Source organism: Erithacus rubecula (assembly GCF_903797595.1).
Source record: "Erithacus rubecula genome assembly, contig: scaffold_143_arrow_ctg1, whole genome shotgun sequence".
In the NCBI taxonomy this organism is placed as follows: domain Eukaryota; kingdom Metazoa; phylum Chordata; class Aves; order Passeriformes; family Muscicapidae; genus Erithacus; species Erithacus rubecula.
Genome location: NW_027636155.1, coordinates 92,420 through 117,488, shown reverse-complemented (window position 1 = coordinate 117,488; position 25,069 = coordinate 92,420). Strand labels below are relative to the sequence as shown.

At 46.4% G+C, this 25,069-nt stretch overlaps 1 protein-coding gene across 3 annotated transcripts; it reads left to right on the top strand.

Moving 5' to 3' along the window:
* The first annotated feature begins 281 nt into the window (after window positions 1-281).
* RNF20 (ring finger protein 20) lies at window positions 282-24,086 on the top strand. 3 transcript variants are annotated; one of them, XM_079332045.1, is made up of 21 exons: window positions 425-446; window positions 2,914-2,965; window positions 3,484-3,654; window positions 3,779-3,946; window positions 4,066-4,213; window positions 4,378-4,560; window positions 5,792-5,910; window positions 6,726-6,872; window positions 7,041-7,118; window positions 7,427-7,546; window positions 8,758-8,937; window positions 9,128-9,263; window positions 9,891-10,012; window positions 10,321-10,724; window positions 11,313-11,430; window positions 12,733-12,882; window positions 19,677-19,889; window positions 21,404-21,529; window positions 22,421-22,561; window positions 22,878-22,979; window positions 23,190-24,086. In XM_079332045.1, the coding sequence occupies exons 3-21, from the start codon at window positions 3,526-3,528 to the stop codon at window positions 23,364-23,366; spliced, it is 2,961 nt and encodes a 986-aa protein (XP_079188171.1). In that variant the 5' UTR covers window positions 425-446; window positions 2,914-2,965; window positions 3,484-3,525; the 3' UTR covers window positions 23,367-24,086. The 3 variants fall into 3 exon arrangements, with proteins under 3 accessions (XP_079188172.1, XP_079188171.1, XP_079188173.1); XM_079332046.1 differs by lacking the exon at window positions 2,914-2,965 and having other exon boundaries at window positions 282-446; XM_079332047.1 differs by lacking the exons at window positions 425-446; window positions 2,914-2,965 and adding an exon at window positions 560-881.
* Window positions 24,087-25,069: the final 983 nt, after the last annotated feature.

The following is a 25,069-nucleotide window of genomic DNA, read 5'->3' as shown; positions in this document are numbered from 1 at the left end:
TTGATACAAGTATTATTAATACCCCTTTTTCTCTCCTTACCGCTCAGATTTTTTTCTTGTATTTTTTTCCCTCCTCTGCTGTATTGTCTCCGCAAAACAATTTACACAGTTATCTACAAACAACATTGAGGAAAGCGGAACACTCTCGCTACCGGAGGGGAGCAAGGGTGTGGCCGATCCAGCGGCAAATACAGGGAGACAATCCCTGCCCTGCCCTCCCGCCACGCTACGGCTGCCACGGAAGGTTTTGCCGGCATTCAGCTGCCGCGCCGCTCGGCCGTGACAGGCCCCTGGGGTGGGCACGGAGGCGGCCGCTCCGCGGGGGCCGCGTGTGAGCGGGGGTGGCTCCGCCCGCGCCGCCATCTTTGGTGTGGGTGCGGCCCCGGCTCCGGTGTCGCGGCAGCGCCGCCATGTCGGGCGAGGGCAATGCGGCGCCTCCATGATGGGTGAGGGCGAAATGGCGGCCGGAAGGGGCGGGCGGCGGCGGCCATTGCCGGCGGGACGGGCTGGGGCGCGCCGGCGGAGGAGGCGTCGGCGACTACGACAAGCGGCCGTGACGGGTCTGTAGGGCCGGCCGGGCTGGGAAGAGCCGAGAGTTGGCCGTGCAGAGGAAGGTGGGGGGGGAGGGTGTTTCTGGGGGCTGGAGGCAGCGCACAGTCGCGCAGGGAGGGAGAGGCCCGCGGCGTGTCCGGCTGGCGCTGTGGAAGATGCCGGGGTCAGGCGCAGGACCCCCTCGGGATGTGGGAGATAGGAGGAGGTGTGGGAGTGGCCGCTGGGGGAGGGGAAACTGAAGCACAGAATCCTTCGGATTGAGATCTCCCAATGCAACCCCCCTGCCAAAGCAGAGTCAGCTGGAGCAGGTGACAGAGGAACACATCCAGGTGGGTTTAGGATGTTTCCAGAGGGGGAGAGTCGACGACATTCGTGGGCAGCTGTTCCAGTGCTCTGCCATCCTCAATAGTTCTCCCTCATGTTGAGGTGGAACTGCTTGTGTTATAGGGCTGCTGCTTCTCATCCTCTTGCTGGGTAGCACTGAAGAGAGTCTGGACCACCCTCTTGTCTGGACCTCCACCTTGGAGATATTTGTGTGTATTAATGAGGTTGCCTCTCAGTCTTCTCCAGACTAAGCAGGCCCAGATATCACAGTCTCCTTGTAACAGAGATGCTCGGGGGCCTTCATCATCTTAGTGGCTGTGACTGGACCCTATCCAGCAACACCTTGTCTTTGTATTGAGGAGACCAGAACTGGACACAGCACCCCAGCCACGCCATGCTAGGGCCAGGCAGAGCAGAGGGTTGGCGGTTTTCCATCTTTTTGTTTTGTTTTGTTTTTTTCCCCCAGGGTTAAGATATTCCTGCTGAGCCAGACCCAAAGCCAAGGAAAAATCCATGTTAGGCTTATGGATAGAGCACCGTTTGACTGGAGTTCCTGCTGGGGAGTGGAAACTAGAGTAGTGGCTTTTAAATCTGCTCAGGGCTTTTATTTCTGTTGTTCTGTGTCTGTACATGAATGCAAGTTTATACGTGGGTAGTGTAGTTCCTGTACTGCAGCAGGAACATCTGGTAGTGGCAGATGTAATAAAGGTTTTGGATTTAGTTGTAAAATGGTAGTAAGTGAGAAGAGAAAATCTAGTTAAAGTGTCAGTCTGTAGGGCTTGTCATCAGAAATCCATCTTTTTTTAAGCAAATACAGAGTGAGTAAGTAAAACTTAGTAGTTAGCAGAGCAGCTCAGTTGTTCTGTGTCAAGGAAAAAAATACAGAAATCAGGGAAATAAATCTGACATTCAAAGAAATGTTCATTCATGCTTAGAGTTCTTTACCTCTTCTGTGTGTGAGCAGCAGAAAGGATTGTCAGGCACTAGAAGGGGCTGCCCAGGGAGATGGTGGAGTCACTGTCACTGGCTGGATGTGGCACTCTGTGGCTGGTTTGGCTGACAAGGTGGGGTTACTTCATAGGTTGGACTTGATCTCAGAGGTTTTTCCATTCTAAATTATTCTATGATTCTCAGAAAGAGGGTCTGTGGCCATATAAAAAATGGTTTGGGATTTGGTGTACATTGTGTGAGGAGGTGGTGAGAGGGCAGCTGGAGCTGAAGGAAGAGGTGCCAGAAGGCAGTGAAAGGAGTATTTTGTCAATGGCCAAAAAGTGTGAAAGGCAGTGGACAGTGGCTTGGTGGACTGATTGGGGACAGATGAGATGCTTGTAATGACAGCTGTTCCCTTCCATTGCTGTCAGAATTCCAGCTAAAGTCAGTGCTGCTGCTAAGAGAAGTAAAATAGTTCAGTGCTAGTTGTCTTTGTAAATTTGAGGTGTAATTTAATGTTTCTTTTAAGAGATACCGCAAAGGATCCCCATATGTGCTATTTCAGTAACTCACTTAGAAATAGTCTTTATACAGTTTTACATGCAATGAAGGGCAATGCCAAGCTGAGTTGCTTGTGAAATACTGAGGTTTAGCAAAGCAGTGTACCAGCTTAATCTTCAAAATGCATTGGCGCCTTGTTGATTTCAGTACAGCTACTCAGTTAAAGCAGATAAGAACTGGACAGTTCAGTTTGTAACCCCTAGTTGGACTGTAAATGCCATTATAGGCTTAAGAGGAACAAGTCAGTTTTTACTGATATTGTCTGCACTTCATTCACTTCTGGTTTCATTCAGTCCAGGGGCTGGCACAACATCAGTGGCTGTGGCTGAAGAGTGCAGCTCATGACAAGTGAAAATCTAATTGGTTCCATTTTTCATCTCCAGCTGCTCCGTTTGTGTTGGAAACCCTTTGAGGATATACATGCCATTTTGCTCAATAATATTTTAGGGAACTACAGGAAGTACTGTTCAGACACAAGAAGGCTGCTGCCATATACTGTCGCAGTTGTTTGCTGAGGTCTGACCTGGTTCATTTTTGTTAATGCAGAAAGGCAGAGAGTGTACCTGGGTGAAGATTTTTTTACAAAGAGTGTCATAAGGTATAATGCTTCCATTTTAAATTCCAGGGCAGTGGTTATTTTCCCCATCAACATTCTGCTTGCAGTGCTGATCCTACTGGTGTCTTTTACAGCTTAATGTTGGACCAGAATGTGTGAGTCAACAGAGGCTGGCACAAGCTCCCAGTCAGAACACAAGGAGTAGATTTGTTTCTAGTATCTTGTTACTTGTGGGATCCCCAAAGTAGCACCTGGGCAGTGGTGCAGTAATAGAGATGTGGACAGCCTTAAACTCAGCCTGTGCCAGTGGATCACTGGCTTATCAAGGGTTATTCCATCTGCAAATCACTTGAGTGATTTACGTTCCTCCTTACCTGTCTTCCACTTTTAATCCATTCCTCCCAAAAAATATTTTCAAAATCTTTTGAGTTCTGTAATCTGCTCTGTTTTGGGCATCTTGTTACCATGATGGGTCAGCATGTTAAGAAGTCCAAATCAAATTTGCCACATGGATATGCATTCGATTTTTTTTTTTTTTAATAATGTTCTTTAATGTTCAGAAAGAACTTGGAGAAGGTGGGAGTCTGTACACTTTGGTCACCATGTCTGGAATTGGCAATAAACGGACGTCTGGAGAGCCTGGCCCTTCTGCACCTCCGGAGAAGAAGGCAGGTGTTGAAGATTCAGGCACCACTGTGGAGACCATTAAACTTGGTGGTGTTTCTTCAACGGTATGTCTTCCTTGCATACGCCCACTCCACCTTTTGGGTTTTTTTCATCTGGAGGCAAAAATGTCTCTGGGATCAGTATTAGCCTTTCTGTGACCTGGCCTGTGTCCCATGTGCCTGTGCCCAGGAGGAGCTGGATATCCGGACCCTGCAGACCAAGAACCGGAAGCTTGCGGAGATGCTGGACCAGCGCCAGGCCATTGAAGATGAGCTGCGGGAGCACATTGAGAAGCTGGAGCGCCGGCAGGCCACTGACGATGCCTCTCTGCTGATCATCAACCGATACTGGAATCAGGTTGGTAACAGCTTTTGTTACTTCATGTACACTGTTTTCTTGTCTTTCCTGTACAACTACACTTCTCTTGTTCACATCTGTTCTTTATCTTGTCATTCCTTGCCTGTCCCATCATTCAGTTTGATGAAAATATCCGCATCATCCTTAAACGCTTCGACCTGGACCAGGGACTTGGAGACCTTTTGTCTGAAAGAAAAGCACTAGTGGTGCCAGAACCTGAACCAGACTCTGACAGTAATCAGGAGCGCAAAGATGAGAGGGAACGAGGTGAGGCACCTGTCTGAGGATCAGTGGGAAAGATGGATTTCAGCTGTGGACAAGGCTGATGTCAATTTCTAAAGGCTGACAGAGACTGTTTTTTGTGATTGCAAAGATCAGTGATATGTTGCCCTGTAGAGCACATTTACAATTTTTCACCTCTATGTTCCCAGGGGAAGGACTGGAGCCAGCATTCTCCTTCCTGGCTACTCTCGCCAGCAGTACCAGTGAGGAGATAGAGTCTCAGCTGCAGGAGCGTGTGGAGTCCTCCCGCCGAGCTGTTGCCCAGATTGTCACAATGTATGACAAGCTGCAGGAGAAGGTGGATATGCTGTCTCACAAGCTGAATAGTGGAGGTATGACCAAGATAGCAGGTATTCAAGAATGCTTATCTGCCCCTTCGATCCTGCATTGTAGACATTAAGGTGTAGTCCTTCTCATGTGCATTTATTTTGCAAAGTGAATTTATTTGTCTTTCTAAACTCTTATTTTCAAAACCTCTACCAAAGGACCATGTGCCAGAAGTGTATTGTAGCTACCTCTGTATTTGGATGCTGAAGCTCTGCCCAGTGTGTTGGGACTAAGAAACATCTTGTTTCTGCCAGTACCATGTTCATGTGTCTGAGAAGTCAGAGAGCCCAGTTGAATGTTATCAGCCAGCTGTCCTCAGCCACCACATAAAAGGCTTTGTACTTAAAAATAAAGAAGTGAAATCAGTGTTGCAAACTGACATTTCAGTTTAGTAGAAAGGTGTAGGAATAACCAAGTGCTCAGTTTCCACTGAGTTCTGAGAGCAAAATTGTACCCATCTAATGGCATGATGTGCTTAGTGATGTGCTTAGTGTGCTTAACTGTCCATTTTTAATGTAGCAGAGTTCTGCAGAGAAAGCCAAATGACCAGCTTCTAAAAATTAGTGTAGCAGATTCACTTCACACTCAGATGACTGCTCCAAAAACTTAGTTAGCTTAAGATTAGAATTTTTAATTTTTTGAGTGAAGCCTTTGGTGGAATATCAGCTCATGCTTGATGTGCCTTCTGTGTGCTCTGATCAAATCTGGCATTGGTGTAGGGAAGTGTTGCTGTCCTTGACTGGCAGTCATAAACTGCCTAGCTTTGACATTGGTGCCATGTGAGCCTGCTCTCAGGTGCTCTAGTTTCACCTGTCATCCAGGTGCTGTGGTTGTCACAAGATGTCATGTTGTGTTGGCCTGGTGTCATCCCAGGCCACCTGTTGCAGCAGGTTTATGCATGAATTCAGGCAGCATTCGAATGTCCCTGGTTCCAAGGGCATGCTCTCAGTTGCTGGTACCGGCACAGCTGACACATGTCTGGTGTGAGGATATGGCCCTCGGGTCCGAAATGTGCAGACTGCAGCACCTTTTGCTTGTGGAATGTAACTCAGAGCTCTCTGTGGATGGAGACCAGGCCCTCAGGAAACACCTGTGCAGTAAACTGAAATGGTACACTAAACTGAAGTTAATTTCAGAAATTTCCTCTTCTGTTTCCTTTTTTCTCTCTTTGCTGTTCAGGAATTAAAAACTGTTCCTTGATTTCCATTAATTTCCTTTTCTTTGTGCACCTTTCAGATATTTCACTGATGGAAGAAGCAGTAGTGGAGCTGAATTCCTACCTGTCTCATGAGAATGGACGGCTGCAGGAACTGGCTGATATTCTTCAGGAGAAGCACAGAGTCATGTCTCAGGAGGTATAAAAAGAGCGAAAGAAATCTGCTTTAAGGTCCTGCTTAGCATAGCTTATGGATACTGTAGTTTGGAAAGCAGCTTTTTTCCTTGGAGAGACACAGGAGCAACATGAAAGTTACGAAAAGGTTGTTGTGGAGAGCTGTACACAGATTTTCTGTATAAATCAGACTGATTTGCTTGTTTCATCACTAAAGGAAAGGATATAACAAGTCAGTGAATTGAATGGCTTTAACTTCTAAAGAAAAGGGAAGAACAGAAAAACTGGGGGCAGATGATGCTGAGGTGGCTGTGTAGACACCTGGAATGGTTGAGGTGACATTGCTGTCATTCTGAATTCCTTGGTTTCTCTGTATCATTTGACAGTATAATGATGCCAGTTACAAGATGATCCCAGTTATTAAAGGATTCACATTATTAACAGCATTTGTTTGAGAGATTCCAGTTCATTTAAAAATTGTGTTAATGCTGGTCTTGCTCAGTGTTAGACCTCTGAGCACTTTAGTGGTCTGCAGAGCAAATGGACATAGGAATTGGAAAGATTAAAATCAAAAAGGCCTTTGAATAAGCTGAGGTGACTGCCTCTATTCTGCCAGATATTACCAGCTTCCCACTCTTTCTCCATTTGTAGTTTTATCTTATTTTTGTTATTGTCTTGGGATTTGACCAGTGTAAAATTCAGGACAATTCATGGAATAGTCTGTCCTTACAGCAAAAGATGAAAAGCAGATGATGAATAAGAGAATAATGGCTTTTGAGCAGCCTCAGGAAGAGCTGATTCTATGCAAATATTCTGGCTAAAGCACTCCTTTGATTGCAGTTCTCCAAGCTGCAAGAGAGGGTGGAGACAGCAGAATCCCGGGTGTCTGTCCTGGAGACCATGATTGATGACCTTCAGTGGGACATTGACAAGATCCGCAAGAGGGAGCAGAGGCTCAACCGGCACTTGGCCGATGTCCTGGAGCGAGTAAGTGCTGCACTGCTGGCCAGGAGACCTGGGAAGGGAGGATGGTGTTGGATGGGGTGGGACATCATCTGGGACTCTCTGGGACTGTGAGAGCTGAGAGCCTGCAATGCGTCTTGGATCTGCTGCATCACTTGCCAGTGTTTCACTGGGTCTTGCATTTTTTTGCAGGTAAATTCCAAAGGCTACAAGGTGTATGGAGCTGGTAGCAGTCTCTATGGGGGAACAATCACCATTAATGCCCGCAAGGTAAGGTCAGGAGCAGAGTTGTGGGCAAGGGGAAGAATAAATTTGAGGAGAGCAAGGGCCACAATTTGAGCAGATACTTACTTTAGATACTTTTTAGATCCTGTGCAATAAATCTGGGTGACTCTGGGTAAGCTGTTTTGTCTGCACAAGTTTTCTACTTAAAAAACACATGGTGGAATTAGACTCTAGCTTAGTCAAGTTGCCTGACTGTTCAGTCTGTAGTTGATGTTACTGCATGAACAGATAGTTCATTAGCACTCTCAGGAGACACATCAACAGCAGGATTTACAAGCAGTTTATCCCAACAGTTTGAGGAGATGAATGCCGAGCTGGAGGAGAATAAAGAACTTGCTGGGAATCGCCTTAATGAATTGGAGGAACTACGTCAGGATCTTGAGGAAGTAACAACACAAAATGAAAAGCTCAAGGTGAGACATATGTAGCTGTGTAAGGATGAAGTGTTCTGTATGAAGGGCTGCCCTCAGCTTTGCAATGCTATGCCTGCAGAAAACCTCATTAGCAGTGTCTGTTCTGAGCCTGCTCTTTAGCTGTGTTTGACCTTGCTGCAGGTACAACTCAGCGAGTCCGTGGCTCCACTTGCAGTTCGGTGCATTGGTGACACCGTGTGGCCACCGCTAGAAATTGTAGTTTCCTGCATCTGTCCTATTCTGTTCTTTGAGTCCATTTTAACCATGTCTAGTTAAAACTTGTCACCTCTTTACAGGTACTGATCCCTCTTCCACCTTCCCCTCGCCCTGTGCAAATGAAACCAGAGAGCAGAAACAATCAGGGAACTTGTGTGGGGAGAGAGGTTCTAGGAAGGGTCAATGGAATTGATGTCCTTCCTGGTGTGGGAATGGATAGATAGGAAACAGCCTATGAGTTTGTGATGTTTTAAAGGTGATAACATGAGAAGCTGTGACTCTGTGGAAGATAAGTATATGGTGGGGTGAATAAATCGAATTGGCATCTTAGTAGTCAGTGCCAGTTATAAGAAATGTCAGTCTTGATAACATAAATCCAGAAATCTGATGCTGATAACTGTCTTGAGTCACCTCTGAATTATCTTAATCCCCTGGAGTTTGTTTTGAGAGAAATGGTCTTTAGTTTACAACTTTTTTTTTTTCTCCCTACTTTTAAGCTGAGTGCATATATAGACATGTCTGTTTCATTGCTGTTAGTTGCAATCATTTGCTAACTTTTTTCTAGGGATTCAGTTCTGTAGCTCTGGATTTTTTAAATTTTCTGTGAGTCATTATGTCTTACTGGTAGAAGGCTAACATCTTGTCTACTTGCATTTTCTCTGTTCTCTCATGGTTTTCTATGTGTCCATCTTTATTGATCTGGGTCATTTTTATTTATTACGTTTTCCAAGTTCATATCTTTAAGAGAAACTATTTCAGGACCCAGGAATCAAAAACTTCCATCATGTGGTTGTGCAAGAGGAGTAGCCTTGTTCGTGCAGAGAACACAGAGACTTTTTAAAACTGGTACTGAAGCATATCATTTGGACCTACTTCACAGCAGTGAGATTGAAGTTTTGTTTTTGTCTTTGTGTCAGCTTGATTCACTGTTCTCCTGTCTTGAGAGACAGAAAACAAAAGCAAGGGGTAATTTTTCTTCTTGTGGCATTTTCTAGGTTGAGCTGCGGCGAGCAGTGGAAGAGGCTGTGAAGGAGACCCCAGAATATCGCTGCATGCAGTCCCAGTTTTCTGTTTTGTATAATGAGAGTCTCCAGCTGAAGGCACACCTTGACGAGGCCCGCACGCTGCTCCATGGCACCCGTGCCACACACCAGCGCCAGGTGGAGCTGATCGAGGTAACACCTCTGCTCCATAAGCCTAAGAGCCCTGTCATGCCACTGGCCATCACAGCTGGGTCTGTGTGCCTCTGCGAATGCTCAGAAATTTGCATTTCTGGCAATAATTAATGTTATGGTACCTTGTCTTGATGAAGTGAGAGATACTCCAGGTTCAAAGCAACAAGTTCTGTTTTCTTTTTGTTCTCAGAGGGATGAGGTCAGCCTTCACAAGAAGCTACGCACTGAGGTGATTCAGCTAGAGGACACCCTGGCACAAGTCCGCAAAGAATATGAGATGTTGAGGATAGAGTTTGAACAGACACTTGCTGCCAATGAGCAAGCAGGTATGGTGGTGTTCTACTGTGCCTAGGGCACACAGTGCGCTAGAACACCTGGGTTCATTTTTTGTTACTATTAAATACTTATTCTGGCAGGTCTCTTCATCTCAAGAAACAAAGCTCTTCACCTGTTTTATTGGGAGGCCAGTTCCATGTCACCTGACTTCTTTCTAGATGCTGCATAATAGATACATTTTGCTAACAGTTTGGTTTATGCAGGATATTTAACATTATTAATAACTACTTGTGGGGAGAGGATTCATTTCCAAGTCTGTAAGGATAATCTAGATAGCAAAGCAGTAATTCTGAAATTTCATAAGAGGAAATAAATTACTTCTGAAGTAGCATTTAAATCAGATTTCTTTTGTAATCTGACATGTTTCTCTTAGGATCACGGGTCTAAAAATAATGTCAAGTGGGAACTTAGGACTGTGAATTTGCAAGGACTTATGATTACGTATAAAACTGGCATGACATTTTTTCTCCGTTTTCTGTTATTCTGTTGTGTGGCAGAATGGTAACAGTCTTATTTTGTTCTTTGTCATTGTCACTTAGCTTGTTCTCCATTTCCATGAAAGTCCTCAGGATGGTTGACAGAAGTGTGGTTTGTCACAGAGGTGTTTGTTTTTGCAGGCCCAATTAATCGGGAGATGCGTCACCTCATCAGCAGCCTCCAGAACCACAACCACCAGCTGAAGGGAGAGGTGTTGAGATACAAGCGCAAACTGAGAGAGGCCCAGTCTGACCTGAGCAAGGTAATACAGCAGGAAATGCCAGCAAAGAGAGGAAAGGCTTAGGAAAAGGGGATAATGCATCCTTGCCAGCAATATCAACCTTTCTGATCTGCTGTGCAGGATGCAGTGAAACTTTCTGTGGAGCTCTGCACTCTGCTGCTTCCTTTTACCAAATGAGTGCTCTTCCTTTGTAGCTGTGTAGTGCTCCATGAAAAGGGGGCATGGGAGCATGGATCTGGGAAGACATGGGACAAAGGGGTAAGGAAGACTCCTGATTAAGAACTTAAACATTTGTTTTCTTGGTCATCTCTCTTGCTGCTCCACACCAGATCCGCTCTCGCAGTGGCAGTGCTCTCCTCCCATCCCAGTCCAGCACTGAAGACACAAAGGAGGAACCTACAGAGATCAAACAGGAGCCTGATGATCCTTCTGCCCAAGTGTCTGTTCCCAAGGCTGCTTCTGAAGATGTTAATGAAATGAAGGCCAGGCGAGATGAAGAGGAACGGGAGCGGGAGAGACGGGAAAGGGAGAGGGAACGAGAGAAGGAAAAGGAGAAGGAGAAAGAAAGAGAACGAGAAAAAGAGAAAGAGAAGGAAAAGGAACGAGAGCGGGAAAAGCAGAAGCAGAAGGAATCTGAGAAGGAGAGAGAGTCCAAAGAGAAGGAGAAGGGGAAGCATGAGGATGGAAGAAAGAAGGAGGCTGAAGTGATCAAGCAGCTGAAGGCTGAGCTCAAGTAGGAGTTGTTTCTCACTTTCATGTGGGAACAGTGCCCAAGCCTGGGGTGTTCATGTATTCTTGCTTTCATGGGATCAGCATCATTGAAGTTTGAAGCCAAGAGAGTTTCTTGACAACCTCTGTATCTGATTGTGATGTAGACAGTGTAGGAGTGTTCTTCCTACAGTACCCTAAAGCATGAATTACCAAACCAGATACTTCATGGTGTGGGTCAAGTAATGTTGATTTGTTGCTGTCATAATAATAGCATAGAAGTTCACAGGAGCAGGTTATTAATAGAGGACACAGCAGTGTTCCCACTCCTGGATGGTTCCCAAAGCAGAGCTGGATAGTTTGTAGTTTAATATTGGGTATTTATTACATAATTCATCTCAATCTCACTTCTTACCTTTCGACCCATATGCCTGAACATGTTTCTTTTCCATCCTGTACTCAGCTGCTGTTTCATTACTAGGATAAGATGAGGCACCAATTACTCCATATCCATGTAGGAGATTTGAGAGAATATTGGCAGTTCTTGTGCTGGCTATATTGCAGTATGGCTTTGCTGCTATGTTTTCATCCTGGTCTATCTTCCTTTCTCCAGGAAGGCCCAGGAGAGCCAGAAGGAGATGAAACTGTTGCTAGATATGTACCGCTCTGCCCCCAAAGAGCAGAGAGACAAAGTGCAGCTGATGGCAGCTGAGAAGAAGGCAAAAGCTGAGGTATTTCTAATTTCCTTATTCCTTTTTCTGTGTTACTTCTTTTCAGATGCTCTGCAGCAGAACTGTGTCATTTCTTTCCTCAGAACTGAGGGTTGTTAGTCTTCTTATCTTTGTCACTTAGATATTGGAAAGGCCTGGAGATAATCAGGGGACTAGTTGCTAGTGCAGGCACATACAACAATCTCTAGATTCATAAGCACACATGCTTTTGCAGATCCCTTAAGTAACAGCATGTCTCTCTGTTTGGAACCCCTGTGGCTCCAAGTCCCTCTTACCTTCTTCACAAGCAGTCTTTATCTGCCTTTAGGCAGCTTTTACTCTGTGCAGCACATGTACGTGGGATAAGTTAGATTACACACCGATACTTAAGAAAATGTGTAATAAAAAGATACAAAAAGACAGGACAGGACAGGATGATATGATCATGTGCAGGGCTGAGCCAGATAGTACAAATATGTACTGACTGCCCATATTTTCCATGGGCCTGGCTCCTTATATACCTTTCTCTCTGAACAAACCCCAGTTTGTTCATGCTTGATCTCCATTTCCCTGCACATTGCTTCTGGATTTGAACAGCTCTTGATTTCCACAGCTCAGGAGCTCTCCCAGTTCAGGAGCCATTCCTGGCTTACAGTGTCATCAGTTACAAAGTCCTAGCTGATCTTCCTGAAAGTGGTTTCTCGGAAGCCTATCAGCTGTTGTGACTTGGAGAGGTTTGCTTCCTCTCTTTGTCTCTTTGTTTTGTTGGGTTTATGTCTCTATATATTTTGGGCTTTGGGTTTTCTCCTTCTCCCACACTCAGATAACCTTAATGAAAATAATGAAAATAACCATTTTTACACTGTCATGTGCTTTCATCAGTTAGTGTGACTGACCAGGTTTCATTCTCATCACTGCCTCTGTTATTATTTGTCTGACAAGTTTGTATCTCTGTATGTTTTATTTTACCTCCTCTTTTTCCTGATGTCTCCTCCTTGTATGGAAAAAGGTCCTTGACTAGATACCCTTACAGGAGCACATGCTCTCTGCCCACATATCCATACGTGATACGTGCAAGAGAGTGATATTCCTATTCTGATAAAAGATGCTGTGAAATTTCCAAAGGTGTGAAAGTCAGGATCTTGGGCTTACAGCCCATCTCAATGGTACATCTGCCCGTAATACTCTGTCAAAATGACGTGGGAGTTCTTCGCCATGTTTTGAGGGCAATCCTGAGTGTTTCAGAGAATTTTGGAGAAAACAGGCTCTTAATGCTCAAGGCACATCCTTATGTTTAGTGTCTTTTCTGGTTGGTTCTTGTAGCTTGAAGAACTGAGGCAGAGGGTGAAAGAATTGGAAGACAAGGAAAAAAAGGAGAGTAAAAAGATGGCTGATGAAGATGCCCTCCGCAAGATCCGAGCAGTGGAGGAACAGATTGAATATTTACAGAAGAAGCTTGCCATGGCTAAGCAGGTGAGAAGTTTCTGATGAGTTCTTTTTTGCCTGGAGCAACTGTGAAGGAGTTGCTTTTGGGTTATATTCAGGGAGGGAAAAGGAATTTATATTTGTATGGGCCAGAGATGGGAGTTTGATCCGTGTTTACCAAAAGGAAAGAAAACAAGCCAAAGAACCACCAAAAAAATTGCCTCCTCCACCCTCAGTTCCAGGGTACCACAGGCAGTCTATAATAGGAAATGTTTAATAACAATTAAACATTAAATAAACAGTTAAGCGTGGGGCCTTGTTGAAGCACACAGAGGAGAAATGACTTTATTCAGCCATTAGGGGAAGAGATTATAATTTATTTTTAGGAGTTAACTCCTCAGTTAATGTAGTGAATATGTTTGCATTGAATTGGTACATACCTTCTGCTATAAAAGGGCTCAGTCCAGTGAGAGAGCAGGGCCACCTCAGCAGGGTAGAGGCAAGACATTTGATTGACATGTACTTTTTTAGAATTTGGATTCTTGTTATTTTAGAACAGAACTGCTCTACCTTGTCAATGCTGAAGTGGCCATAAGTGAGTTTAAAGAGCTTGGCTGCCTGTTAGTTGGAAGCTGCAAGCTGTCTACACATAGAATTTTTGGCCTGGTGTATCTGGCAGTTGTTCAGTTCCTAGGAATGGGGAGTTGGTTTCTGCCCCAGCTCTGGCAATGACTGTGTCAAAGCTGATCCTACCAGGCAAGAGATAGGAGAGCCATCTGTCCTGGTTTGAAGGACAGGTGTCTGCCGACAAAGGCAGAAGTTTCCCTTGAAATAGAGACTTTGGTTCCACTCCCCGCAAGTATTATAATTGTTTGAATCTAGGACTGAGGCAGAGATAAGAGGGTAGGAATAACAGCTCTTTTACTAATATATCTAACCGTACAAGCAGAAACCACAGCAGTTGTTAAAATTGCTAACAAAACAGAATAGATAACTTGGTTCCAGTCCTTTCTTTAGCTGCAAGCACGCTCTCTCTGTGCTCGGTCCTGGTGCTGCAGCTGGAACAAAGCCCGGAGCTGCAGAGGGCGGGCAGGAGCGGAGGCGGGAGGCGGGGCGGCAGCCACGCCGGTCTCGGGTGGGAACAGGCTGGACTGGGCGGCTCTTCACTCACCATTTGTGTCCGGGTGATCAGCTGTGTCTGCAGAGGCAGGAGGCTGGAACAGGGCAGATGCAGGGCAGGTGATCACAGACTGTCTGGCTCTCCTGTGTTCCACTGCGTGGGGCTGCAGACTGGGCGTCCTCCTCCGAGCTCACTGGAAACACGAGTCCCCTCCAGAAGCACGAGAGGCCCCTCTGGGAGCTGCTGCCACCGACCCCTTTTGTCTAGAGTCATCAAAGGTCCTGGGTATAACCCGACCAGCTCCATTGGCGTGATAATGGGAAAAATTCTTTCAATTGACACAGTAATAGAAAAAAATCATTATCCACCCTGAATTTTTTCCATGCCAACATGCTGCAGCAAGTTAAAACTTTTAAATCATATACAATCATGCAGTTACAGGCACAGTATCATAGATAGTTCACCCTAGAACAAGGTCCCCTTGGGGTATGCATCGGGTCTCTCCATCCTTTTGCATCACCCACCAAGTGCAACCTGGTCCTTGAGCAAAAACCACCCCATGAACAGGATTGTCTTTGCTGGAGGCAGAGTTCACCCAAACAGTTTTTCTTAATATGGCTCTCAGGTGTACCACTGGGACCTTATCTCCATCTGGTGTTCCCAAGGGCTCAGATTGGTCAGGGCCTGCTTGATTAGTGGAACCTCAGGTATTCACTAACCATGTGGCCTTTGTTAGATTGATCTCCCAGTTCTTGAAAGTTCCCCCACCAAGTGTCTTTAAGGTGGTTTTAAGCAGACCATTGCACCGTTCAACTTTCCCAGCTGATGGTGCATGGCAGGGAATATGGTACTCAGTTGATGCCATGTTCTTTAGCCCAGGTGTTTATAAGGCTATTTTTGAAATGAGTCCTGTTGTCTGACTCAGTTCTCTGAGGGGTGCTATGCCTCCAGAGGACTTGCTTTTCCAGGTCCAGGATGGTGTTCTGAGCAGTGGTGTGAAGCACAGTGTAGGTCTCCAACCATCCAGTGGTGGCTTCCACCATGGTCAGCACGTAGTGCTTGCCTTCACGGGTCTGAGGCAGTGTGATGTAATCAATCTGCCAGGCCTCTCCATACTTATACTTGGACCATCGCCCCCCATACCAGACAGGCTTCACCCACTTGGCTTGCTTGATGGCAGCGCAAGTCTCACAGTCATGGATAACCTGAGAGATGCTGTCCATGGTTAGATGGTTAGATCCACCCCTCGGTCTCGTGCCCACTTACATGTGGCATCTCTGCCCTGATGACCTGAGGAATCATGGGCCCATCAAGCTAGGAACACTTCTCCCTTGTGTTCCCAATCTAAGTCTATCTTTGAGACCTCTATCTGTGCAGCCTAATATACCTGCTCGTTGTGCCTGTGTTCTTCATTAGCCCGACTCTTGGGAACATGGGCATCCACATGATGGACTTTCAGGGGTAGCTTCTCTATCCGAGTGGCAATGTCTTTCCACTCATCAGCAGCCCAGATTGGTTTTCCTCTACGTTGCCAGTCAGCCTTTTTCCACCTTTCCAGCCAACCCCCACAGAGCATTGGCTACCATCCACGCATCAGCGTAAAGGTAGAGCTTTGGCCATTTCTCTCTCTCAGCAATGTCCAAGGCCAGCTGAACAGCTTTGAGTTCAGCAAGTTGACTCAATCCACCTTCTCCTTCATTAGCTTGTGCAACCTGTCGTGTGTGGCTCCATACGGCTGCTTTCCACTTCCAGTTCATCCCCAAAATGCGGCAGGAACCGTCAGTGAAAAGGGCGTAGCATGTTTCGTCTGCTGGCAGCTGGTTGTACGGTGAAGCTTCTCCAGCCCCGGTCACTTGCTTCTGCTCCTCTTCGTCAGCGAGACCAAAATCTTCACCTTCTGGCCAGTTTGTAATTATCTCCAAAATCCCAGGGCGAGTCAGGTTGCCAGTATGGGCGCGCTGCGTGATGAGGGCAACCCACTTGCTCCATGTGGCGTTGGTGGCGTGGTGGGTAGAGGGAACCTTTCCTTTGAACATCCACCCCAGCACTGGCAATCGGGGTGCCAGGAGAAGCTGTGCTTCCATGCTAGTCACCTATGAGGCGGCTTGAACTCCTTCATAGGTTGCCAGGATTTCCTTCTATGTGGGAGTGTAATTGGCTTCAGACCCTTTGTGACTTCTGCTCTAGAATCCCAGGGATCGCCCTCGGGTCTCCCCAGGCACCTTCTGCCAAAGGCTCCAGGACAGACCATGGTTCCCAGCTGCAGAGTAGAGCACATTCTTTACCTGTGATCCCGTCCTGACTGGGCCAAGGGCTACCACATGAGCGATCTCCTGTTTGATCTGGGCAAAGACTTGCTGTCGTTCAGGGCCCCAGTGGAAATAGTTTTTCTTGCGAGGGACCAGGTAGAGAGGGCTCACAATCTGGCTGTACTCAGGAATATGCATTCTTCAAAAGCCTATGGCACCTAGGAAAGCTTGTGTTTCTTTCTTGCTTGTTGGTGGAGACATTGCAGTAATCTTATTGATGGGGACCTGGCGCCGTCCATCTTGCCACTTTGCTCCCAGGAACTGGATCTCTCGGGCAGATCCTTTGACTTTGCTCTTTTTAATGGCGAAACTGGCTCCCCAGCAAAATCTGGATGATCATCTCTCCTTTCTCAAATACCTCCATTGCCATGTTCCCCCACATAGTGATGTCATCGATGTACTGCAAATGTTCTGGAGCCTCACCCTTTTCCAGTGCAGCTGGATCAGTTCGTGGTAGATGGTGGGGCTGTGTTTCCACCCCTGGGGCAGTCGGTTCCAGGTTTTCTGCACACCCCTCCAGGTGAAAGCAAACTGAGACCTGCAGTCTGCTGCCAAAGGAATGGAGAAGAATGCATTTGCAATGTCAATGGTGGCATACCACCTTGCTGCCTTGGACTCCAGTTCGTACTGGAGTTCCAGCATGTCTGGCACGGTAGCGCTCAGCAGTGGAGTCACTTCATTCAATGCATGATAGTCCACAGTCAATCTCCATTTTCAATTAGACTTGTGCACAGGCCAGTTGGGGCCCTTGAAGGGTGAGTGACTCTTGCTGACCATCCCTTGGCTCTCCAGCTCTCGGATCATCTTGTGGATGGGGATCACAGCATCTCAATTTGTCTGGTACTGCTGGCGGTGCACTGTCATGGTGGCAATTGGTACCTGTTTCTCTGTCACTTTCAGAAGTCCTACTGCAGATGAGTTTTCTGACAGTCCAGCAAGGTGTTCAACTGCTTAATGCTCTCTGCTGCTACAGCAGCTGTTCCACAAGCCAACCTGAACCCCTTTTGGGTCTATGTAGTAGCCGTTCCTGAGGAAGTCTATGCCTAGAATGCACGGTGCCCCTGGGCCAGTTACAATTGGATGTTTCTGCCACCCCTTCCCTGTCAGGCTAATCTCAGCTTCCAGCAAAGTGAATTCCTGTGATCCCCCCATCACCCCAGCAATGGAAACAGATTCCTTCCCCACATGTTCTGATGGTATCAGGGTGCATTGTGAACCAGTATCAACTAGCACTTTATGTTTCTGTGGCTTTGATGTGCCAGGCCATCGCACCCACACTATCCAATATATCCTGTCATCCCATGCCTCTCCCTGGCTAGAGGCAGGGCCCCTCTAGCCCTGGTTATTATTCCTTTCCTGCGCATACATAGTGGAGGTTCTTTCCTGTTCCCATAAGGTCCCAGACCCAGAGTAACCAAGTGATAAAAGGCTCACGGCCCCACCGAGCAATGTCTTTACGCAGGTTACGGAGACTATCGTATGAGAGGGACTTGGTGACAATTTCAACCTCTGGCTCCCTTGCTGGTTGTGAGGACCGTTCTTGCTGATCCCCATTATCTAGGTGCTTCGTTTTAATCTTAGATTTTCTAGTTTCCACAGGGGCAACTGCTGCTGTGGCTGCCCCTGTGACTCAGCTGGACCTGGACAGATACAACATCTACGGGTTCCACTGCAGCACCATCTGACTCTCCCTCTTTAAGGCAAGGGGAGGGTTTCTCACCAGCTGGAGAAAAGTGCTCCTTCTGGTTGTGCTCCTTCAACATTTGGCCTGTATCCTTCACTAGAGCCCCCACCCACTCTGGGTGGCTCATTTCTGCGGTGGGTTGTGGGGCAACATCAGGCTCTAGGGCCGCATCCCTAGTCCCTGGGGCCAGCGTTAGGCTCTGGGGCAGCGTCTCTAATCCCTGGGGCAGGGGCAGGCTCTGGGGCAACATCCCTAGTCACTGGGACAGAGGTGGGTGCTGGGGCAGCAGCTCTCTTTCCTGGGGTAGGTATCAGGGTTGTTATCCAAGCCAATATTCCCTTGTTTCTGAATGCTAAGTAGAACAGGCCTATCAGCAACGCCAGCCACTGTATAATAACACTAGCAATTAAAGCAGATCTGAAATCCTTGAAAACTGGTGGGGTAACCTCAAAAAACTGGGTGATGGATTGGGAGAAAATTTCCTTTGCACTCGTTACCTCACAATAAGTACCATTATTGAAATGAGCTCAGAAACACGCAGTTAGAGTACAATAGGTCTGGATCCATGCGGCTGCTTCCCAGAAAAACTTAAAAACCCATGAATTCCCTACAAAATCAATCCACCAAATGAATTGGATAATAGCTACAGTAACTTTGGTGAGGGGATCCATATTCAAATAAGGACTTGCAAATGGAAGAGAGATATCTGTGGCCACATGAAACCCAAATCAGATTAAACCGGACAGCATGTTGCCACTTAAGGGAGCTGTTATTCCTGTCTTAACTCTCCGCTCAGTGCCCTCTGTCCCACGTCTGGGTCGCCACAGTCTGTCCTGGTTTAAAGGACAGGTGTCTGCTGACAAAGGCAGAAATTCCCCTTGGAACAGAGATTTTAATTCCACTCCCCGCAAGTACTACAATTGTTTGAATCAAGAACTCTGAGGCAGAGATAAGGGGGTAGGAATAACAGCTCTTTTACTAATATATCTAACCGTACAAGCAGAAACAACAACAGTTGTTGAAAGTACCAGCAAAACAGAACAGATAACTCAGTTCCAGTCCTTTCTTTAGCTGAAGGCACACTCTCTCTGTGCTCGGTCCTGGTGCTGCAGCTGGAACAAAGCCCGGCAGTCGCAGAAAAATGGCAGGAGAGGGGGCGCAGGCAGCAGCCACGCCGGTCTCGGGTGGGAACGGGCTGGACTGGGCGGCTCCTCGCTCACCGTTTGTGTCCAGGTGATCAGCTGTGTCCACAGAGACAGGAGACTGGAACGGGACAGATGCAGGGATGGTGATCACAGAGGGGTCTGGCTCCTGCATTCCTTTGTTCAGCCGCATGGCTGGAGAGTGTGGATCCTCCTCCCAGCTCGCCGGAAACACGAGAAGCCCCTCCAGAAACTGCTCCCACCTTCCCCTTTTTTCTAGAGTTGTCAAAGGTCCTGGATGTATCCTGGCCAGTTCCATTGACATGGTAATGGTAAAAATTCTTTGAATTGACAGTAATAGAAAAACACTCAACCCCCAACACCATCTTATCTCTTCAGCTTCTAATTCAGAGTATCTCTGCTGTGGTATACAGTTGTAGGGAATATGTTTTTCTGGTTGTAGGGATGATAAGGTTCCCTGGTGCCAAGAATCTTTCTCCATCTTCACTAGTTTAGATGTCTCTGAATAAGGCTTACTGTGAGGAGTCCAGGAGACAGTTTGACCACAGTCTGTGGTTCTTTTGCAGGAGGAAGAGGCCCTGCTTTCAGAAATGGATGTCACAGGCCAAGCCTTTGAAGACATGCAAGAGCAGAACATCCGCCTGATGCAACAGCTGCGGGAGAAGGATGATGCCAACTTTAAGCTGATGTCAGAACGTATCAAGTCCAACCAGATCCATAAGCTGCTGAAAGAGGAAAAGGAGGAGCTGGCAGACCAAGTTTTGACACTGAAAACACAGGTAATACAGAAAAAGGGAGAAAGGACAAGAGCTGGTGGGGAAGGTGGAGGTGTTGTGAGTTATCCGTTTTAGGTAGTTGTGCATCACTGTTTGCTTGCTCCCCCACTGAGGGGAAGGGGAAAGAATCAGAATGGACAGTGAGAAAACGGATGCGATGAAATAAAGGCAGTTTAAAAGTTAAAGAAGTCCTTACAAGTGAAACAAGAAATTAATTAATTCATTACTTCTTGGGGCAGGCAAGAGCTTTGTCATCTCCAAGAAGGCAAGGCTTCATCTTGCCTTATTGTTATTTAATAAACACAGCTCTGAACATCCTCCCACTTTCTCCTTTCCACCACCTGTTACTGATGTACACAGCATTGTAGGGTATGGAACACCCCTTGGGCCTGCTGCATCGGCTGTCCTGGCTGTATGACATGCCAGCTCCTTAGGCACCCTAAGCCTACATGCTGGTGGGCAGCATGAGACACAGAAGGTCTTGGCACTGTGTAAGTACTGCTCAGCAACAGCTAAAACAGTGCTGTGTTACTGACGGTGTTTTGCTCCAAAATGCAAAACATACTAGTATGTGAACTGCTCTGAAGAGAATTAACTATCCTCTCCAAAATCAGTCCAGAACGGAATGTTCCTCTCACCAGCCTAGGAATGCATCAGGCTGCAAAGGGGCCTGCCTCTGCTCTGCCCTCCTGAGACCCCAGTTGCAGTATTGCATCCAGCTCTGGGTTCCTCAGGACAGGGAAGACACATGGACCTGCTGGAGGAAGTACAGAACACCCTATAAAGGCAATGAGAAGAAATGAGCACCTCTGCTAAAAGAACAGGCTGAGAGAGCTGGCATTGTTTAACGTGAAAAAGAGAAGACTCTGGGGAGACTTGCAGCCTTCCAGTACCTGAAGAGGGCTTAGAAGAAGGGAGAGGAACTTTTTATATGAGCATATAGTGAAAGGACAAGAGGCAGTGGTTTTAGACTGAAAGAGGACAAGTTTGGATTAGTTGTTAGGAAGAAATTCTTGACTTAGAAGGTGGTGAGGCACTCCTAGAGGTTGTCCAAAGAAGTTGTGGATACCTCATCCCTGGAATTGTTCAAGGCCAGGCTTGGATGGATGGGGCTTTGACAGATGTGCCCTAGTGAAAGTTATCCCAGGGAGGCTGGGAGTTGATGGTCTTTAAGATTCCTTCCAATCCAGGCCATACTATGACTCTGTATCCTGTCATCCTTAAAACCACTGTGGAACTGTTCATTCCCTTGCAGCTAGTCTTTAAGCCACTGTCCAATAATTAGGACATCTTTATTGCAAATATTTGACTGCTAAGTTTCAAAGTGTTGCCCAGAGAGATCTGGGTATGACTCTCTGGATACAGGCACAGCTGTTAAGGGAGAAAAAAGCAAGGTGAAGGTGTGCTTCCTGGTGATGGGGAAGCAGGACAGTTTTAGTCTGTAGCTTGAATGACAGCTCTGAAGACCCACAGAGCATGCATTCATTTCTTCTGAACCTCCTATCTCCCTTTCCCAGGTGGATGCTCAGCTGCAGGTTGTACGTAAGCTGGAGGAGAAGGAACACCTACTGCAGAGCAGTATTGGAACAGGAGAGAAGGAGTTGGGTCTACGGACACAGGCCTTGGAAATGAACAAACGCAAGGTGAGTGATGCCTTCATTGCCTCTTGGGTTGTGAGGTGGAGCTGCTGCCTTGTGGGAGGCATAGAAGGCTCTGAGCTCTGACTGGCTTTACAGGACCTGGTATTCCCTGGTTTTGGATGAGTATATCAGAAGGCTGAGGAGTCCTGGAAAGAATTATGATTAAAGTACTAGAGACTGATGCTTTCTTTGATAAGGAGAAGCAGGTCATACATGTTTCTGTGAAAACTATGGTGAAGAAAGAGACAGCAGCAAGATGAAGTTAACTGGTCAAAGCTTTTTTAGGAAAGATAGGATGATAAGCAAAAGGAAAATAGAGCTGGGGGACATGAACACTTTCAACAAATGCATAAGATCAATAAAATAGGTGTGTTATGGATAAAATAAGACTAAGTCTTAGAGCTGATGCTGCCTTTGTTGTTAAGATTTAGTAGAAATGCAGAAATTACATTAGAACAGACAGAAAAAAAAAGCAGGAATATCACTGTGAAGAGGAGCTGGGGAGAATTCAGCAATGTGACTCCTGCTTAATACAACAGTATAAAGTATTAAGGGAGTTTGGCTATAAAGTTACAAGAGAACTGATGAAGAGAGAAGATTGTTAGAAATAGGTATTTTGCAGTTCTGTCTAGTTCAGCTACAGAACTGCCTCTAAACAATACAGTAGAGAACATGGAAACTGGAAGGCTAAAAATATGTTAAGATGAGAAATTGATGTTGCTTAGTGTTTTTCTAAGTGATGTGCTTTGCAGTGTGCCAAGGTTTGGCTCTGCCCAAACAAATCTTGAAGCTAAATGATTAGAACTTGTTGATAATTGGGGAGTAACAAGGGACTAGAAATCACCAGAGCTCTTCTTCTGTGTTTGGTCGTTATATACTGGTTTTCTTTCCCAGGCCATGGATGCAGCCCAGCTTGCAGATGATCTGAAGGCCCAGCTAGAGCTGGCTCAGAAGAAATTGCATGATTTTCAGGAGGAGATTGTGGAGAACAGAGTAACTAGAGAGAAAGAGATGTTCAACTTCAAAAGGGCTGAGGTATATATCCTATGAATAATCCTTCAAAATCTGTATGCTTTAGTGTGCTTCTCATTGTCCTTTAAGCTTGCAGAGAATTCCAGCTAAACTGCTTTTGGTGTCCAGTTTCACTTTGATTTTGGCTTCATCAGGTCCTGGCTCTTCCAGATTTTGTCCACTGACAATACTTGTGGCATCAGATTATCATGTTGTCTCTTTGATTATAGGGGAGGAAACTGTGGGTGGCATGACTTAGCCAGGTGCATGTTCTCTTTGTTCCCTGAAGAAGGTGACAGAGAATGTACTGCTCCTTCACTTGATCTCCTGTTTTATGCAGGAAGATATTTCTAGGTTGCGCAGGAAGCTGGAGACCACAAAGAAGCCTGACATGGTTCCCAACTGTGATGAGATCCTGATGGAGGAAATCAAGGATTACAAGGTGAGTATCTGTGTCTGTAAACTTCCCTTTTTACTTCAGTGAGAAGGTGTGTAGGCACACTTTCAGTATCTGACATCTCTTGTGTGTACTCTGGCATTGAAGAAACCACACTGTCCTTCTGAGAAATGGAAAGACCGTCATCTTGAGGCATCTCTGAGCACAGCAGCTGGGTTGCAGGACCCCTCACAGCTCTGTGTGTGTGTGTTGCAGGCTCGCCTGACGTGCCCGTGCTGCAACATGCGCAAGAAGGACGCAGTGCTTACCAAGTGCTTCCACGTTTTCTGCTTCGAGTGCGTGAAGACGCGCTACGACACCCGGCAGCGCAAGTGCCCCAAGTGCAATGCAGCCTTCGGGGCCAACGACTTCCACAGGATCTACATTGGCTGAGGCACTCCCAGAGCCTCTGCTGTGCTGAGCCACCTCCCTCCCCCCGGCAGCTTCTGCCGCCTGAGCACAGTGAACTCTGGAGCTGCCTTCAGGGTCTTGAGAGAAGTGCACTCTGGGTCTTGCTTCCTTTCCTGGCCCTGGCCCTTTGGTCTTCCCTCGATTTTTGTGTGGTCTTTGTGCCTGAGAGGAAATTTCCCGTCCCTCACTTTCACACTGCCAAGGTGGAAACATGTAACTGAAGTGCAGCCTTGGGATGGAAGCTGAGCTGCAGCAGAGATTAGTGAAAGCTTTATTTGGGGGCTCTGCTTTGGATGCTAATTAAATCCTATCAAGGGATGGCATTGCTCACGGGAGGGAGGAGTTTCCCAATTAGCAGGCTAAATAGAGGCCAAGGGACTGAATCTGTAGACTCAGTGGAACAACTCCTTGTGTATCTTCCTGAGTTAGTCCCTGAGGACTGGTGCACTAGGAAACATCCTCCATAGCCCCAAACAAACACATGTAAATATCCAGAAGTGGAGAAATGAAAGGTCATGGAGACCCTTAGAATATAGCATTCCACTGATGATTCCTGGTTGATGTGCTCACCTTCCCCTAGGCTGAGGCATTGCTGTCCCAGTCCTTCTCAGAAAAGGACTTTCAGCAGTTCTTTGCTGCAACTTCACCACAAAGATTTAATCTTGTTATGCACAAATTCTTATTAAAGCTGTTGTTTGATTTCTTTTTCCTTTTCTTTATTTTTCTTTATTTTCAAGGTTCTCTTGCCTCTGGTACTATCTATCCTCCCATCCTTTGTTCAGTTCTTGGAAACATTTCTCACAAGCTTTAAATTTCTGCGGTAAGGACAGTTAATTTCTTCTTTCCTATGCTTTGAAAATATGCTCAGCTAGAACAAATTTTGTCCCTTAGGCTGTATCCCCAGTCACTTGCTCCTAACACAACAGGAGGACCAGGATGCTGCATTATTTCTGCAGTCATTTTATCATGGTTGCTGAGAATTTTTGGCAGGGATGTGGTGTGGCTTAAGAGTCTCAGTGCTCCCTATGCTTGGAGGCTGCTTTTGAAGTCTGCTCCTAAAATCAAAATGGGAAGTTTCTTCCTAGGGTGTAGTGTTTTCCCTGTAAGGTGCACCTCTCAAGAGGTTTGTCTCCTGGGTGTCCCTTCCCTGAAGTATGGAATCTCCTGCTTTCTACCGTCCCCTCCCTGCAGGAAATACCAGATACAAAGAAAGAAGTTCCATCACATGCCCTTACATTATTCATTATTATCTTGGTGAAAACATTCAGAATATATGAATAAAGCCTTGTAAATGATGAGGAATCCTGAAAACTGAAAAGGAACACTTGGAAGGCATCCTGCCTTTCCAAGGGCAACCTGGGATGCTGAGAGTTTCAGCCATGGTGTAAGAAGAAGGAATGAGAGTAGAACCTGCTCCCCTTTCACTAGAAATTGCTCCCAGGATTACAGGTTGTGGCAGCAAGTTGGCTAAAGAATGGTCTGTAATGCTGCTGGTGGTTTTTGGAGTACAAAAAAGTTCTTCATCACAACCAGGACCTGACTCATGAACAAACTGCATCTTCAAACAGCTTTGCTACAGCAGCAGGAGTTCTTTTACAGCTGTAAACAGCAGTCTGAACAGCCCCAGCAGAGCTGCAAAGCCTCTCTGCCCTTCCCCAGTCACTCTTGTGAAATTGGGCTTTGTG

Bases quoted from the DNA above. Each gene is read 5' to 3' on its own strand.
- RNF20 (XM_079332046.1), top strand. From the start codon at position 3,526: ATGTCTGGAATTGGCAATAAACGGACGTCTGGAGAGCCTGGCCCTTCT. The intron at 7,119-7,426 runs GTAAGGTCAGGA...TTATCCCAACAG, and splicing joins TCACCATTAATGCCCGCAAG to TTTGAGGAGATGAATGCCGA. The intron at 21,530-22,420 runs GTGAGTGATGCC...TTTCTTTCCCAG, and splicing joins TGGAAATGAACAAACGCAAG to GCCATGGATGCAGCCCAGCT.